Source organism: Pteropus alecto, unplaced genomic scaffold (genome assembly GCF_000325575.1).
Source record: "Pteropus alecto unplaced genomic scaffold, ASM32557v1 scaffold94, whole genome shotgun sequence".
Lineage (NCBI taxonomy): Eukaryota > Metazoa > Chordata > Mammalia > Chiroptera > Pteropodidae > Pteropus > Pteropus alecto.
In genome coordinates, this window is record NW_006437736.1 from 3,273,146 (window position 1) to 3,292,301 (window position 19,156).

The 19,156-nt window shown below is 38.3% G+C and overlaps 1 protein-coding gene across 1 annotated transcript; it reads right to left on the reverse strand.

The window, feature by feature from the left end:
- PWP1 (PWP1 homolog, endonuclein) lies at positions 1 to 17,998 on the reverse strand. Its single transcript, XM_006914510.3, has 15 exons — positions 17,777 to 17,998; positions 15,582 to 15,640; positions 15,271 to 15,455; positions 13,649 to 13,734; positions 13,451 to 13,547; positions 10,310 to 10,420; positions 9,344 to 9,474; positions 8,685 to 8,746; positions 6,261 to 6,357; positions 5,540 to 5,601; positions 4,516 to 4,627; positions 2,849 to 2,939; positions 2,631 to 2,752; positions 1,508 to 1,613; positions 1 to 636 (listed from the first exon to the last, which is right to left on the reverse strand). Exons 1-15 carry the CDS (start codon positions 17,846 to 17,848, stop codon positions 527 to 529), a joined length of 1,503 nt encoding a protein of 500 aa, XP_006914572.1. The 5' UTR covers positions 17,849 to 17,998; the 3' UTR covers positions 1 to 526.
- Positions 17,999 to 19,156: the final 1,158 nt, after the last annotated feature.

Genomic DNA, 19,156 nt, shown 5'->3' on the forward strand with positions numbered 1-19,156 from the left:
TAGGGGAAAAAAGGCATGCCGCTTTTTATTTAGTACCAAACTCTAAGGGCAGCACTGAGAACACTTCTAAGTCACGAGCATTAATTGGTGAACAGTCAGTTTGGCAAGTGCTGTCCCTGGGACACCCGCTTGCTTGTGGCCTCTGTGCAATCTTGTCCAAATCATAACCCTTCCAGGCCTAGGTTTACCCACCTGTTAAAATTACAGGATTTTCCTCTTTTCAAATTCTAGAAATTATTAGCTACTTTACAAACCTAGATTGGCTGTGACAGAGGGCATATTTAAGGAATTATTTTTTAAAAACCTTTTTTATTCTCCTTTTCAAGGAGCCTTATGCACCACATGCTTGAAAGGCAAGCATGATTGGCGCTGTGTTGCCACCACAGCTGCAGAGAGGAATGTCAGGAGGTAAGAAATGAATTTGTTTTAGTCACTGCATGGCTGTAGCTACGCACGGAACATTTTTAGGCCACCTTTTTAAAACTCTGAGTTAAGGTAAACAAAACAGGAAATTGTATGATCTTCATTACGACTCCATGGGTGTGTCTGAGTGCCTGCTCCCAAAAGGGCCACTAATAGACGAACTTCTTGTGTTGCCGAGAACAAGTCTCTCTCGTCTTCCAAATGCTTCATTTACTAAAACACAAATAAATAGTTAAGAAACTACCAGATCAGAAAATTAAAAGCCTTTAATATAAAAAGAGACTAAAATGTAGAAATGAGCAGTAAGTTTCTCTACCCTGAGGGAGAAATGTGATGAAAATATATTTAATACTTTGTAAACGAGAAAGTTAGCAAGAACTCAGAAGTCCAAGTTAATGTTCTGAGTGACCTTAATCATGTTTCAAACTGGTCTTTTTGTGTATGTATTTTCTTTGCCTTGCCCTGGATTTATCTAGTCTACCTTGATAACAGATGTCCCATTCCTTACAACAGTGACTCCATCCTTCCATTATTCTACTTCAGATAGTTTCCTATTTATCTGTCTCTGTATCATGTATACATAAAACCTTTTTGGACTTAGGACCCTTTTTCTATGGGAGGTAAGATTCAGAAATCAGATAGTGGGGCTCCAGGTGTATAGGACCAAGCAGACAACCTCGAAGTACTAACTAAGCAGCCAGGCTCCCAGAAAGGGAGGGGAGTGGCCCGAGGGGAGAGCTCGATTCTTCAGAAAGTAGTTAAACAAAGGCAGATTTATTCATTCTGGGGACTGGGAAGGTGGGGGGTCAATTCTTTGAGTCTCTACTACATTTTCTTCCAGCTTTCTATTTTAAAATTCAAATTTTATCATAAATAGGTTTTTAAAAAAATAATCTAAAGTATGAAGACAAATTTGTGATCATGAACATTTCCAAGTTACATTTGGTCCTATTTCCTTAGCAGACTACACTACAGGACGAACACCGGATCCACCTTTGCTATCTACCTAACGTATTCACGCTACACATTCTGTGTTAGCCATTACAGAACTCCTTCAGACAAAGCAGGAAATTAAGATTCTTACCTGAAGAGACGGTGCTTATATCCCAGACCCGAAGCCCTTCTTTCTGACCTCCAAATGCATAAATAAATGGCAAATCAGGGCAACAGGCAGAACAGAAGAGAACTCCCTGGGGAGAAGAGAATAGAAAGCCAGTGATTTCAATCTTTGCACAGAGCTCTATGATTTGACTGGTTACTCAAAACCCTCCATTATCTTTCAAATCTTCTACAAAGGTGGTTCACAGTCAAGTTGGAAGGAATATTACAACAATAGAAAGCCAAACAAGTTCAGCACAATGGACATTCTGTGAGGACACGTGTATGCTCTGACCACTCGGTCTCTTATCCCCATTATCACTGTCTATTAGGGATTTTCTAAACTAATCTAAGTATTTTTAATTTCCTTTTTAAGTAATGATGATATCAGAGGTCAGTATTAATTTTTAAACTTTCGATGTTTTATATAACTAGATAACACATGCATTATAGAAAATATGAACAAGAAAAAGTATAAAAATCATTCAGATAATCACTATTCATGTTTTGGGATAGGATCTTCCAGATTTAAATATAAGCATGGATAGTACTAAAAAATTGCCTCTGTAATCTGCCTTTCCACACATACACATACATATACACAATTTTAAATAGCTGTGCGGTGTTCTACATCTGCATTTTCTATAACTCGGTGCCTGGAATACAGGAGGTACCCAATAAATATTTGCTGAATGATTCCAGTTATTTCTAAATTTTTTGCCACTATATAGTAATTAACTTCAGTGTAGTCAGAACTAGTTATACAAAGAAGTGATAAACTGACCCCAACGACTATGGTGCTCTAAAAGTTTCAGATTTCCTGGGATGGTCCTGATTTTAGGGTAAAGAAACATGGCCATTCTACTTGTGTCCTAAAAATCCGTCTCCCCACACTTCTTATCAAGCAACTGTTAATCATGTGAGTTGAAAAAGGAAACAGTTACTGATTTCCCCCAAATTGTCCTAAGTCATAAAACTCTCACCAAATTTGGCTAAGATAAAAATGAACTTCCCCAATAAATCCATATTCTTTAATGCAATGATTCCTGGAGAAAGACAAACAATACAGATCAGGAACAGAAAACAAAGATGCCCATGGAGATTCTTACCATTTTCATGTCTCTGGAGTGGACTAGACTCGGCCTATCTCCTAATATGTCCCAGATCTTCACATATTTGTCTGCTGATGCAGTCACAAGACAGCCCTTGATCTGACTGCTTAGATCAAGACCTCAGGAAAGATAAGATTAGTTCAGAGACTCTGACTTTGAAATACAGATTTACTTCATAATATAATAGAAATGAAAGAAACACTATTTTTGCTCACCAGAGATTTCATCATTGTGTGCGTTAAGTGTAAAAATTGGCTTATTTGAACGTGCATCCAAATTATATACAAAGCCGTCATCAGTACTGGCCTGGAAAAAATAAAAGATGGGCAAGATCAGGCTAATATGACAAACACTTAGCAATGGACACACAGTATAAATCACAGTGAAAATCAACTATATATTTGACTTACCTGAGGAGCTTATTAAAAATTAACATGGACAAAAAGAATTTACTTCTGGACAAGCTGAGTTTGCTCTTACAAGGATTAATTCAGCTGCTATGTCTGTTAGGTAGCTGGAAATGAATGTGAAGCCGTGGCAGTGGTACGGACCAAGGTTAGAGAGGTGACAGCACAGAGGTGGGTGTTATATCATGAGAACAGTGGTATATGCTCTGGGAGTGTAGAATTAAGAGACCAGGGTGTTGAGGCCTGGAGAGTAGGGCCACTTAAGGGACAGGCTGAGGAGGCGCTCACAGAACCAAAGAGGGAGGAGGGAATGACAAAGAATGTCAGGGAAGCCAGGGCACCAGGATCGCTGAAGAAAGGAGTAGGGGGTGCTGTCAATATTTTGGCAGAGAGAGTCAATCAGATAAGGACTGAAAGGCAGATTACTTTCAGGAAAGGAAATGAATGGAGACAGACCTAGTCAAGGATGGGGGAGAGACCTGAGCTTATATACAGGCTAAGAGCAACATCCAACTGATACAGTCTTGACAACTGGGCTGTGGACAAAAAACAGAAGAGACTGGAGGAAAAGAGGTAAACCATTTTATTTTGATCACTTCCCATTTCCTTAAATATTTGTGATTTTAGTACCGATGACCATTTGTTAGCAAATAACGTCAAGAAGTATGTGTGCCTGACTGTTGAGAGCCAAAGTACAGAACAACATTCAGATACAACCAGGACTTCACTCCCGATTTCTGAAAAATGGAACCTGGCTTAATGTAGCTCGGCTGGGAAGTGCATGTACCTCCGTGCAGAGTTGATATTATGTGTTCTCAGAATCATTATTTCAGGAAACTTATTAAAATTGTCTACATATTTTAAGAAAGCTATTTTGTAAAGCATTCACATTTACTTTAGGAAAATTAGGAAATACATGGATGCATCAGAATTTCTTTAATTACCGTACCCTTCTGGATGAAAGCTGAGATTTTATTTCTCTATGGATTGAAATGTCCTGGAAAGCTACATGGAAAACTGTCATCCTACAGACTTTGTATAAAAAGATCTTATACTTCATTCCTGTCTGGGAGACAGTGCTATATTAATTAAATAGGTTAGCATTCTCAGTACTGGAGACCATTTAAGTACTAGGACTTAAATATCTTCTTGGACCTATTTAACCATTAAAGAAACATAAAAAGAATATTAACCATGCTAAGTATTTCAAAAAACACATTAATAAAATATCAAAATCAATAAAATAAAATGTAGCACACTTTCGAATCCTTGGAAATTAGTAAAATCATTTACATGTTTACTATTTTTTGAGGCCAATCCACTGTTCTCTTGTTAAAAATACTTTTTTTTTTCCCCCTACAATCCAAATACTCCATGCTATTAATACAAGAAAAGCTTATCAGAGAGTTTATCTACAATGGAATTAAAGTCATCAGTAACCTGGACAAGCAAAACAGTAATATGTACAGTCTTACCAAAAAATGACAAGGTGAAAAGTGATTCCAAGTCACTCTCTCAATCTGCCCACTGAATCGCCACATTCGATGGCTTTCGTCTGGACTTCGGCAGTCATACAAAGCCACTGACCTAAACACATTCAGGCAAAGTTAGGGTTTAAAAGTTTAATTCTCCTATGTTTTATTTATGACATGGTAATAAAACACTGAAATCAAGATCTAACTTTTTTAAAGCATGCTTTGAGGTTCTAAAATAAAATAGAAAAGATGAATTGATTTTTACTAACAGATGGACTCTGGTCCTATCACTTGGAAGCACTGCCGACTCTGGATGTCACAGTGGCTTCTCTAGATCGAATTCTCTACTTAAAAGATAAATCGTCTCTATTTCTAAAAGACCAGGACAATTTCTAACTTCCTCTTCCCTGTTAGTGCTCAGAGCTAGATAACCCATTATCTCAGTGACAATTACTCTCTACAAGTAGGTTACTATGCTGTGGGAACTGATGGATACGCTTTTGTAATTCTGCATGAATCACAACAAAAAAATGTAAACATATCACTCTTCAAAAGGACAAGGAATCAGAATAAAGACTGCAAGTCGGTTTCATTTCCCAGTCCATGTGGTCTGTTTGGCCAAGAGAGTAAGACGTAAGTGTACTAGTTCTGAGCTTTGGTATCCCTGCTTGAGCTTCTGACCTCGCTATGACCTAGCCCGCTGGTCCCAGGAGGATATGAAACACAAGGACAAAGCCAAGTTACCAGTGACTTGTTTTAAGTCACTGAATTTTAGGATGACTTAGTTCATAGTCATGGCTAATTCATAAACCCTCTAAAAATCTAGTCGCTAGTTAGGAACTACATTATTATGACAGAACCACATTCCCTTGCAGACTGAAAGGACCAGAGTTGAAAAGGACAAATAATTAAAAATTTAAACATGAGTGCCTCATTAATATATTCTGTCTGAGCACAGTGAGACTTTCTGCATTAACTCAAGAGGATAAAAATAGCATCAATAATTCCTGAAATGTTTTCTTACTTATCATATGATCCAGAAATCAGAGTCTGTGCTTCAAATGGATGAAACTGCAGAGTCTGGACCTGAAAGGAAGAAACATAAATAAATAGATCTGTTGGTCTGATTTTGGTAAAAATGCCTAACACTTCGTGAGAATTGATTTGCAGTGTTTTTATAATTTTTCTCTTTGAAATTTAGTATTAAAGAAACATAAATGTACTGCATAATCAAAAGGACAAAACATATTTCTAAATAAAGGCTGACACTAAGAGACATAATACAGCATTCCCCAAACTGTTTTGCAGAATACATTATATCCTTCAAATGTTAAAATATATTCTGAAGAGAAAAAGGGAATGGTCAAACATATCTGGGCAACTCCACATGCTCTGGAAGTCCCAGCATGCAGTGGCATAGGAGGTCCCCAAGTTCTGCAGTAGCAGACCTGCTAAATTCTTTAACCCCATTTGGTGTCTGATACCCCCTGATCCCTTTTTAGAAGCCTCTATACACACATTACAAAGTATTAACATCCCTCGTCACTTCGCCTTTCTGCACTCATTTTTGCATCTCTAAGATGGGTAATTATCACTATCACACAGGCTTTGTCAAGATTCAATGAAACAGCATGTCGAAGCACTCTGTAACTCACAAAAAACCATTATAAATGTTTGTGATTACTTGTAGCCACTCTTTGTCTCAGAATTTTGAGAGCTCCTTTTCATCTACTAAGTCGCCATACCTTGTCTGTGTGTACGGCAAGGCTAGCTGCTGGTTTCCCCAAGGACATATCCCACAGAATTACAGTGTTGTCAGCTGATGCACTTGCTAGCACATTTCTGAGAAAGGGAGGAAATAAATCAGGTAATCTTTTAAAGATCGAGAGCATTAAATGTAAGAATTCCATTTATAATAGCATCGAAAAGAATAAAATACTGAGGAATAAATTTAATAAAAGAAATTCAAGACTTATGTATTGGAAACTATAAAAGATTGCTGAAAGAGTATCTAAATTAATGGATAGTTCATTAATGTTGTCATGACGAATACTGCCATGTATAGATTGACCTACAGATTAAACCAATCCTCTTTAAAATCCCTGCTGACTTTTTGTAGAAAACTGGCAAGCTCGTTTAAAAATTTACATAAAAATGCAAGAGATCCAGATTGGCCAAAATAATCTTGAAAAGGACTAGTAAAGTTGAAAAAATCATAGTTCGAATTTCAAAGTGACTAAAAAGCTACAGTAATCATAATGATGTGGTGCTGGCGTAAGTACAGACAGATGAACAGAATGAACAGTCTAAAAAAGAAACCCTCAGATTTATGGTTACTGGTTTTTGATTAGGGTGCCAAGATTATTCATTGTTCAGTGGGGAAAAGAACACTATTTTCAACAAATGTTTCAGGGACATCATGTAGAAGAATGTTTGACATCTACCTCACATTATACACACAAAAAAAATTCAAAATAGATCATAGAACTACTAACTCTAAGAGCTAAAACTATAAAACTCTCAAGAAGAAAACAACTTTTCATGACCTTGGGTTAGGCAATGGTTTCTTAGATAAGGACAACAAAAGTATTAGTGGCAAAAGAAATACATAAATTGGACATCATCAACATGAAAACATTGTGTTGCAAATGTTACCATCAAGAAGGTGAAAAGGCAACTCATAGAATGGGAGAAAATATTTTTAAGTCATTTCTGATAGAAAACTTGCACCCAGAATATATAAAGAACTCTCAACTAAATAATAAAAAGACAACCCAATTAGAAGATGGGCAAAGGATATGAATAGACAGTTCTACACAGAAAATATATAAATGGCCAATGAGAATGTGAAAAGATACTCAACGCCATTAGGGAAATGAAAAAGACAACAAGTGTTAGCAAGATGTAGAAATACTGGAATCGCCCTACACTGCGCCAGGAATATCAATGGACAGACACTATCATATAACTTAGCAGTTACACTCTTAGGTACATACCTAAGAAAATGAAAACATGCAAAAGCTTGTTCACGAACGTTTACATCGTTATTCATAATAGACAAAAAAGCAAAACCAAACCAAATGTCCGTTAAATGGGTGAATACAAAAAATGTGTCATACTCACACAAGAGAATATTACTCAGCAATAAAAAGAAGTTCTGACGCATGCTACAACATGAATGGACCTTGAAAACATTATGCTTGAAAACAGAAGCCAGATACAGAAGGCCACACATTGTATGATTCCATTTATGTGAAATGTCCAGAATAGGCACATCTATAGAGGCAGAAAGTGGCTTAGTGGTTGCCAGGGGCTGGACACACAGGAGAATGAGCACTGACTGCTAATGGGTACGGATTACTTTTTAGATTGATGAACATGTCATGGAATTAGGCAGTGGCGATGGCTGCACAACTTTGTGAATACACTAAAAGCACTGAATTGTATACTTTACAAGATTAAGTTTTATGATATGAGAATTTATATCTTAAAAAAAAGAGCATTAAATGCTATTAATAGAAAAAAAATCAGCCTGAAAGAGGAAAGGAATCCTGTCACATGCTACAACATGGGTAAACCTTGTGCTAGGTGAAATAAGCCATTTACAAAAGGATAAGTACCGTATGTGAGGTACCTGGGGACAGAGAATAGAATGGTGGTTGCCAGGGCTGGGGGAGCGGGGAGTGGGGAGTTACTGTTTGATGGGGACATATTCAGTTTTAGAATTGGATGGTGGTGATGGCTGCCTAACAATGTTCACTGAACTGCACATTTAGACATGCTTAGAATGGTAAATTTTATAAAGGTTATGTTTATCGCAAGTAAATAAATGAAAATATTTTAAAAAATATGTGGATGAGATTTTGTAAAATCTAAATGAAGTGAGAAAAATGTCTTCCATGAAGAAACACAATTCTGCACTACTGTTCCCGGTGGTGTTGGGGAGAAGGGCACTTGTTCACCAGATGTGAGAAGCACTAAGTGAAGAGCGGGCAGGTGGCGTGGGGGGTGAAAGGGTACAGACAGTACAGCTCCTGCCCTCAAGCAGCGCATACTGCAGGAAAGAAGAGGAAGACACAGACGCAAAGACCTATGACACATGATGGAGGCATGGGGTAAAATCACAATTGTTAGTCTTTAACAATACTTCAAATGTTAATTCTCTTTACCTGATCAGCTTATTCCAAGAAAGGTCCAGGACAGCATCGGTGTGCCCTTCTGCTGTGGAACTCTGTAATAATTGTTTAATTTAATTATTTTTTTGTACTAAAGTTCCCTGACCCAAAATAAAGGTGATGTTAATTTGGTTGTTTTGATCTTAAGTAAACTTGCTTGAAGACCAAAAAGTAAGCACCTTGTCTCCCTGTTACTTTAGAGATCCACGATAAATATTCTTTATAGACAAGAAACTATAGTAGTTAACCCAGATGTTAATTCTATAAATATCAACCCCTCTCCCCAAATTAAGTTTAAAAAGCTATAGGAATGAATACATTGATATTTAGACTTCAACACACTGAAGGCTAAATGGAAATTGTTTTAAAGTTCAAAACTACCATATGAGTGTGAATAGTTACTATACATAAAGATCATAAGATGAGTAAATTTTGTGTAAGGATGAATAATGTGCCAACAGAGGTTTTATGCAATCAGAGATCAATTTGTCTTTGGATGGGCTTTTCAAAACCAGAAACTACTGTAATTATAACTACTTGTTCTGCTCCACCAAAGTGTCCAATTGAAAAAGCATATGTTTTTATGCTCCCCTCCAGCCTCAGTAAACTTATCTGTTTGTCATTAGAGTTTAAATAACTGTTAACTTGTTTACCTTCTTTCCTCTCTTTTTCTTCTTTTTTGATAGCTTACTTCCAAGTGTGAAGACAGGCTCTAAAGAGTCCACTATATCAAGGTCCCATACTTCGATAACAGGGGTCATGTTCCCCACAGCGATATAATTTCCTACAGGAAGAAATGATGTATTTGTGATTTAAAAATAACTTCCAGTGAACTATACTACACTGTAGATTAACTGAGCAATGGCTCAGAGCAGCTTCTCCAACTGTCCTACGCAGGTATATCACCTGAGTACGGTTAAAATGCAGACTCCATTTCAGAAGGCCTTGGGTGGGGCCCCACACCTGCACTTCTAACCTGCTCCCGGGTGATACTGATGCTGGGCTGCTAGGTCCTCCCACCATACTTTGAGTAACAAGGGCTCAGTCTCTTGGCCCCAGGAACTCACTTAGGAACGAGAACAAAAACCCCTCCTGTCTTCACTGGCCATTGTGAGGATGAGGATCTGATCGGATCATGAATGTAAACAAGCTTTGCAAATGAGATGTAAGGGTATGAGTATTACCAGATTTTACCTTCATTAAGAAGATAGGATGGGGCAACCAGCAGTAGCTAAAAAGACGACCATAAGAACCTAATTCTTCATTTTGATTTTACTTGCTGTTTTCTGAAGAGGGTCATGCCACTAAATTCTAGTTGGTAACATCAGACATCATCCATTTTATACTAGTTTTTATGAGACTCTCACACTGCAGCCCTAAATGCTTTCAGGACCTGTACTTCGGCCTACCATGGAACCTTTCTAACCTATCTAAAGTCTGGAAACATACAGACCCCAAATAATCAAGTGATTGTGCTTTAAGAACTATTTAACTACAACTTCATAAAATAATATTAACTTCATAAAACATCAATAATTCATACAGCATACATAATTTATGTGACTAGGAAAAACATCCAGGACTAAGAACCATTGTGCAAGCTTAAGTTTTCTCATTACCAGTAGAATCATCTGGGCTAGGATCAAAATTCAGCCATTCCACGCTCAGAGGGTATGCAGACAGCAGTATATCATGGTGTACATAAAAAGAATCTTCTTCTTGATTATAAACTGAAAAGATTGGGAAAAGAGACTTTATTGAATCAGAATAAGAAATCATATCTCATTCAAAAGAACAGACTCTCCCCAGTAAACCTACATGCTTAATTTAAAATGAGACATATTTGATGACATTAGAGGAGATTCTCAAGTTGTTACTGCTAGGCAAAAAATTTGCATGTCTCATATATTGCTGTCACCTGGTGTGTCCCAAGGGGAACAAGAACAGTGACGGAGAATTGACATCTGCCTAAATACTACATCTGCATGCTCGCCAGCTAAAATGGTCCCCATTTTTTGGTTCACCCATCACAGAAAACAAAGGCCCATAGGTCTCCATAAGGAGTACAGTCACGTGATGCATAACGATGTTTCAGTCAATGACAGACTGCATATTTGATGGTGGCCCCATAAGATTATAATGGAGCTGAAAAATTCCTACTGCTTAGTGATGTCGCAGCGTTGCAGCACAATGCATTACTCATGTGTCTGCGGTTATGCTGCTGTAAACAACCCTACTGCACTGCCAGTCATGTAAAAGTATAGCACATACAATTACAAAAAGTACATAATATCTGATAATGATAAAAAATGACGATGCTACAGGTTTATGTATTTACTATATTAGATTTTTTATTGTTAGTGCACTTATAAAAAAACCACTTCGCTGTAAAACAGTATGCTATGTTAATCTGGCAGTGGCCTCATAAATCTTGTATTTAATGCATCATTTAATGTGTCTCTTAATTTTATCATTTTCTCTTGTGTTTAACTTAATCTTATGTTGGTTTGTAATATGGTGCACAGGCTTGTTGCCTAGAAGCAACAGGCTCTACCATATAGCCTCAGTGTGTAGCAGGCTACAGCATCTAAATCTGTGTAAGTGCACTTATGATGTTCACACATGATGAAATCTCCTAATGATGCATTTCTCAGAATGTATCTCCATCATTAAACAGAGCATGACTGTAATTCATTATTATTTTATCTTTTAAAGGTCTATTTGGTTGTAAGTCAAGAATGAACAAACAAAAACAATAGGAATGAAGAAAACTCATTTAGAAATGCTTATCAAAAATTACTTAATATTGAAAAAAAGTCTGTGAACACTAACAGTGTAAATAAAGCTCTTCAGAACACTCTTTGGGAATATGGGCACTATAAGAAATAGCTCTTTCCTTCACGTTATGAGGTTAAGGAGCAAAAATATTGTTGAACTCAATGACTAATAAGTCTTTTAAAAATTATATAGTGAAATGCTGATAAAAGAGCCTAAATAATCAGTAATTTCCCCCAAACAAGCTTTAGAATAAATGTTAATATTATAAGCTAAGAAATTTAATCCTTCGGGCTTCTGCTTCTGGGATAGGTCCTGGGATTAGCAGATTCCACGTAAATTTCTACCAGATCACTTGATGATGAGAATGCATGTTCAAAATGATTAGCTTGTGGTCCTGTAAGAACCTCAACTCTGGTCAATGCACTCAGCTTACATTTTAAATAAAAAATGATAATAGTGCTTTAAAACGATCTTCTTTTAACTATATCAGATCAACATTCAGGTCAGCTTTAAAACACAATTTTGAAAATACTCATGAATAGAGATAATGCTGGATAATTGGGGGCTTCACACCAAATCTAAATATAATCCATCTTTAATGACCTAACTTGGAAGTAGGAATACAATTGCTTTAAGTTCTCAACTCCTCTGACACTAAATTCAAAGGAATGACTACAATAAGTTCTCACATGAAGACAAACTGTAATAGAATTCTGCTGTTTTGAAATTAGGATTGGGTCTTTAAAAATTCACCAACAACATGGTTTTCATTTGAAAAATGTAAAAAGGTTGACGGTAATTAAAAGAATAACTTACATGGAAGTATCTGTTACTTAAAACTTTTTTGACTTTATAAATAGATCACAAAGGCCGTGGGACTAAAATGGTCTATTCTATAAGTTTCCTGCAGGCAGCCTTAAAGACTGTGAAGAGTTACAGGAATTCAACCTAATAAATAGAATAAATGACAGAGTAACCTCGAAGATGACAATAAACGTTTTCAAACTATGTAACTGTGCTTCCTATGATAAAAGGCCTCAGCCCAATAATCTCTTTAGAGCTTCAAAATTTTAAGACAGACGAGTAGAAGAAAGTTGGAAAAGGAGTATCTGGGCAAGGATGGACTTGTCTGAGGATGTGTGCACAGAGAAACAAAAGGGCGAGAAAACAAAAGGGGAAATCTGGAGGCTGAATATTCCAGACATCTTGAAGTCTATTTTTAAGAAAAGTCATTCGATTAATGTTTGTTGAATTAATAAATATCAACATTAAAATACATCTGATTTAAAAATTCAAATAAAAAAAATGTAAATCATTGCCTACTTCAAAGTCAAAGTATTCATCTCTGGTTTTGATGCAAACATTTCCAGAACTGGAAAAGGTGACCAAGACATTTTGGTTCCTAAAAAGAAATGGAGGCCTCTGCATAGAATTTTTATGATGAAAATAAAATGCATTACGAAAGGGGACTATTTGACATGACTTGAGGAGGGGGGGAACGGGGTGGGAAAGCAGGATAAAAACCTGTCTATTGAGTATAATCTCTGCCACATAAAGAAAAGGCAGCCAGAAAGGAGACTGGAGTAAAAAGCTAGGGTAACAAGTTACCTTAGAGTGATGAGATTATAATTTTTTTCTTACATTTTTATATAGTTTTACATCTAGGTGTTCTCTAATGGGGGGTGGGGGGGGGAGAGGGAAAAACTGGCAAAAATGTTTAAATAAAATATTAAAAACTGTTAGAACTTCCAGCAGACCTACTTCCATAAAACCAGGTACCAAAATGACATATGAGACAACACATGCCCATGGACAATAACCAGGAAATCTTTAGACTCTGTAGGATTTTACCATGTAACCAACTTGAATGAGAGAAGGCAGGATCTGGTGCCTAACAATTCATAATAGTAACTATTATGATTATTATTTTAATATCACTTAAACAGACTAGCACCTTCTATTAAGGGATGTATTTCACTTACCATGCACCTCTAAATTGCACTGGTCTTGTTCAGCTCTGCCACAAACTATGAGATTGTCACTGGGCTTAATTAAGAAATCGTCACGTTCATATTGCTCCTAAGTACAGAGAAAAAAAGTAAAAAACCTTACCAAAGCAGATATTCGGCAAGGTTTTTTAAACACTGAAGCATAATTAGAAAAGTGATGTAAATATTTACCGTATCTTTCAGAGTAACGTAAGGATCCTGATCATTACTCCCATAGACTGTCAGACCCAAGAGAGATTCGCCGAGAGTTTCAGCGTCTGTAAGAATTCATAAACTGAAATGAATAAAAGTCATTTTGACAAAAACATTTCTTCTAAGTCAAAGTATTCATCTCTGGTTTTGATGCAAACATTTCAAACTATGTAACTGTGCTTCCTATCTTTAGACTTAGATCCAACCATCTACTTCATAACTAACTCTGGATTGTCCACAGTTGAGAAAGGAAATAGTGGATAATAATAAACAGGAATTTAAAAGACATTTATATTTGACCTTGGAATGCATATCTGATAGTCTCTGAATTCACGCTCTTTCAATAAAATAATTAAACTGTGAAAAATAATTAAACTGTGAAACTCTGCTCAGATCTCTAGCTTGAGCCTTATAATCACTATTCAAAAGTGCTAGACAGGTGGCCTTGAGGACCCTAAAACACTGAAATCAATACAGATTAAGTAAGGGTTGCCTGGTCAAATAAAATTGAAAAATGACTGGCTTCACAAAGTTACATGAGTTTCTTCACTGCAAGATTTCTCAGAACCTCTGATATGCTAATTTGCCTTATTTCTCAGAACCTCCGATATGCTAATCTGAAAGAGGGGATACTATATGCCCTTTTCACTAAACTTACCTCAAAATGTTATCCTTTTATGGCATTTCTGCAAGGGTGACATAGTTGACCCTGAGTAACATAAGACTCAGGAAAAGGAATACACTCTTAATTGTTAGGGGGAGCCGCTTTAAGGAGGTACGACTAACAGGTCTTAAGCATGGCAGGCAACAGAGATGGGTATTTCTACTGGATGAGAAAGGCAGAGCCAGTGATGTGCAGGGTGTGGAGATGTCAAGGAGCAGTTTCTAACGCATCTCTTGAGGCTGGGTTAGCTTTTCCTTTGTCTACATTCCCATGGCACTCTGTCCTGGCAGAACCCAGAGTCTAAGTGAAAAAAGTATCCTCTGCATCTAATGAGTATACAGACGGTCCCCGACTTATGCTTTTTCAACTTTCTGATGGTGCAAAAGCAATAAGCATTCACTGGAAACTGGCTAGGCTAAGCCATGATGTTTGCTAGGTTAGGCGCATTAAATGCATTTTCTAATTAAGATATTTTCACCTTATGAAGGGTTTATTGGGATGTAACCCCATCATAGGCCGAGAAGCATTTGTACTGAAAAGAATAAAGCCAAAGAATGTTCAAATTTCAGCTCCATTATTCACCAGTTGTGTGACAATGGCAAAGTTATTTCATCTTTGAAAGCCTCAGTTTTCTCTTCTGTAAAATGAAGGTAATAATTCCTTCCTCATTGCAGATAAAGAAAAATGAGTTGAAGAGTATTATACCCACTACTTAAATAATATATATATGTAATATATATATATTTGGTCCTCATCCCTGTTTCTTAGAGCTTATTTTCTAAACTAGTTAGGAAACATGCTGTCTGCCGAAGCCTTGAGCCAAATTATCTGACATAAAGGACAATAAAAACTCAGAGTAAAGCTTTGGAACACTAGGAGCATGATCTGATACACTGAGTTTGTGATTAAAAACCAGGAGAAGTGAGTGAATTCTAACCTGGATCGCCTTCCTCATCATATTTATCTAGGTCATACTCGGCCAGCTCATCATCATCCAGTGTCCTGTCATCCTCTGGGTCACCATCCTCCAGGCGTTCCCTTGGTCGTGCCTGCGTGCGTGCACTCTGCATGCCATCTTCTGAAGGTTCACCTCTCTCCTCTTCATCACTGCCACCTTCTTCTCTATGCCAATGAAAAAAGAAGATCACCCAAATGGCACCATTCAATAACTAGAACACCTTGTCATCATTATTTAAGATTTACATTTTATCCGGACTTTACTACAAACATTGACAGTCCTAAACTTACTGTAATTTTTCCTTTGCTTCAGCAATGAGACGTTTTACTTCTTCTTTACTAAGTTCTACCTACAAGAGAGCAAACATTTCATTATGAAATAGTTAAGGAAATCATTATAAGTATTTGGGTTAAAAAGAAGTTTGCAAACTAATGTAAAATACAATTTCAAGAGACATCAAGAATCAAACATCAAGTCAAACTCTATGTTTAATGTAAGTGGAGTTTTCACAGGTTCTTACAGTTAAGATCCTTTCCCACCTGAAACTGTTCAAAAGTCACCTTTGGTCTATTTTCTCTCTTTCCAGAAAAGACTGACTTGTATAAATTAGCTTCTATGGAAGCCCATCTTATTTTCTTCCAATTACTCTGACTCCGTCTTAGCCACTTCTCCTCCTTTTCCCTGTGGGTATTCCTAAACAAACCACCCTTGCCTTAGTCCTCTGCTCCTTTCCCTGTTATTACTGGCAAGTATTCACTCATCATGCTGTCACTTCTTTGCAAAGCTCATTCATTCTCAAGACTAAAACTACCACTTCTGAATCGATTACTCTAAATTTTCCCTTTTCTAGCCCTTTATACTCCAGTTCCATTTTCCTAATTGCCTTTAAGACTCTCTCTCCACTTGGAAATCCTGTTCAAAATTGAAGTCATTCTCTTTACTTCAAAACTGGCATCCCTTCACCTAATTAATGCTTCAGTACCTTTTAAAACACCCTTATCACTGCTAAACTGTAAGTCCTCAAAGACAGAAACTGAATTGTCATTGTGTGCTTAAGCACACAGTTCAAGATTCAGTCCATGGTAGAGATGCTTGATGACAGATGATGAATGAATGAAAGAATCAATCACCTAGTTGATACCAGTTTGTACCAAATGCCTCTAGTAACTGGGAAATCTTCTTGAGGGATGACACTCTAGTGTTGGATAGCTCTAGAAACAAAAGGTCCTTAAGTTTAATTAAACGATACTTCTTTTTCTGATTTCTCTTAATGGTCTGAGTTTTCCTTTCTGGAATTTGATAGAAGAAATTCAATCTCTTCTTTCTATAAACTCTTCAAGGAATCATTCCTAAACTTATCTGTACATTACAATCACGTGAGGGATCTTTTAATAATTTTAGACTAAACACTAGACCAAGTAAATAGCAATACTTGGGACTGGGGCACAGGCTTCAGTATTTTCTGAAGCTCCCCAAGTGGTAACAACGTGCAGACATGTTTGGAAATCACTGTCTCCAAGTATCTGAAAGGCTATATATCTCTTTTTAATAACTGTTGGCTCCCTTAAGAATTTTTAACGAGATAATTTCCTGTCCCTATTCTATATACATGCACTGAGTGCCTACTGTGAGCCAAACACTAGAGAAACTGGTGAATGAAACAAAGACAGTCTGTGCTCTGAGGAATTTACACCTACTAGGGCTATTCCGGACCCTCATTCCTGTTAATTTCATGTCCCAGCCAGTTACATTCTTATCATCCTTTCTGTCATTGCTGGTCCAATTACATTCAAACCAACACCTCCCTTTCTTTCATAGCACTTATTCCCACTGACATATACACACATCGACCCTATAAAAGCAAGAACTTTTTTGTTTTGTTCATGCCTATCCCAGGACCCTGGACAATGCCTGGCACGCAGAAAGTACCTAGTATCCGTCGAATAACTTAAGTACTCTTCACTTCCAGTAGATTCAGTCTCTAACTCCTGGTTTTTCCTTCATAATATGTCATTCCCAATGTCACATCAACGTCTCACTTGGATTACTGCAAGAAATTCCTAAGCTGACTCCCAGCCTCACGACATGGTAGTCTCCACAGCAGTTTTTCCATCCCTTAGTTTTGGTCCTGTTTACTCCTCCGAACGCCGAACGCAAGAGTGGAAAGGGGCGTTTCACCTATGTGCTTCCTCCTCCCGTTAAGTCTGAAAACGCATTGGGCTGTCGTCAAGAAAGTTTTGGGGGTGACATTTCCGACTCCAAACAACCTGACCCCTCCCAGCCCAAGAGGTCCACGAGTGCGCGAATTTGGGGGTAGGACCATGAGGAGGCGCGGTTTCTGATTCCCCAGGTCCTCGGCGCCCCAGCCCTAGTCACGACAATCAAGCTCAAACCGAACTCACGCGGGCCAGTCAGACCAGCCAGTACAGGGCCGCATGTTCCAGGTCCAGGTTCCCCAGGCAGGGCTAACCCAGGCCTCACTCACCTTGTCTGGCGTCTCTTTGGCCACGCCGCAGCGGATCCAGGCCACGCACGTCACCTGGCGGCTGCGGTTCATGGTTCTCAGTTCAAAGTCACCGCACGCCGGAGATTAGCCTCAGCGTTGCAGGGAACCCCGCCGCCCTCTGGCACGCACGCTCAGGGACCGAAACCCGACCGCCGCCGGGGCAGAGCGCAGGGGCGGACCCTGCTTCCTGCCGCGTCGGCGTCCGCTTGACGTCATTTAAAGGCGCCGAGTGGGAAAGGGGCGGGGAAAGGGGCGGAAGCGGAAGCGGCCGAGAGAGGCATGCACGTGGAGTTGACTGTGGTGTGAGGGCTGACATGTGTGGGCTGACATGAATGGGCTTTTCAGGACTGTCCCTCCTGAGACAGTGTCTGCAGGCTTCCTGGAGGCAGTACATAATAAAATTGGAACGGTAGGGGATCAGTTAGAGGCAAATTTCTACCTACATTTTTTTTGTCTGCAGTTCCATCAGACTTTGAACTGATAAGTGGTAAAGGTTTGCGGGTTTTTTTAACCTTTCTCCAAAATGAATTCGTCATTTCAGGGAGATATGTTTGCCATTACATTTTATTACATTGTTGGCTGTCACTTTCTCATCTTAAAACATTTAGCACTTATTATATTCTAAATACAGCATAGTGGTTGAAGTGTTGTAGCCGCCAGCCCCCGATAGACACATGAGTTATAGGACACACACTCTTTATTCAGCCAGTTGGGTCTGCCAGGGGTACGCAGACCCCAAATCAAGCAGCCCTGAAATGTAGAGGTACAGGGTTTTTAAGCCCTAAACCCCTATTCTTCATCCTGTTTGAATGCACAAGTCTATTTTTCTTCTTTTTACTAACTGTCAACCCACAGATCGGTTGTGCAAGCAGGGTACAGAAGCAGAAAGCTTATTGTTAGAGCATTATGTTCCCATGGGTGATAGCCATGCAGTAATTTTCCAGCCAGCACAGAAGCAGCAGCAAACACGAAGGACTTGTTATCTGTGAGGCACTGTTTTAAGTGCCTTGTGGTAACTTGGTCACTTCTTAACCCTGTGTGGGAGGTCTTATTCCCATTTTACACACGGGGACACATTAATTGTCTTTCCCAAGGTCACACAGTTAGTAAGTGGTATAGCTAGGATATGAACCCAGGTACTGTGACTCCGCATGCTGGCTGTAATCTGTGTCATGCTTCTCAGCTATTAGAACATTTCAGTGGCTTGAGGACTTTAGAATGGGAAGTCTTAGCATCCCAGAAAGATCTGGGTTTTGAACTCTTTCTTGGCTGTGAAACCCTATCCAGGTCATTTGCCCTCTGAATTTCCATCTATCTCCTACCTCTGAGACAGGCAAGCAAAAACGGAAGCGTGGATGC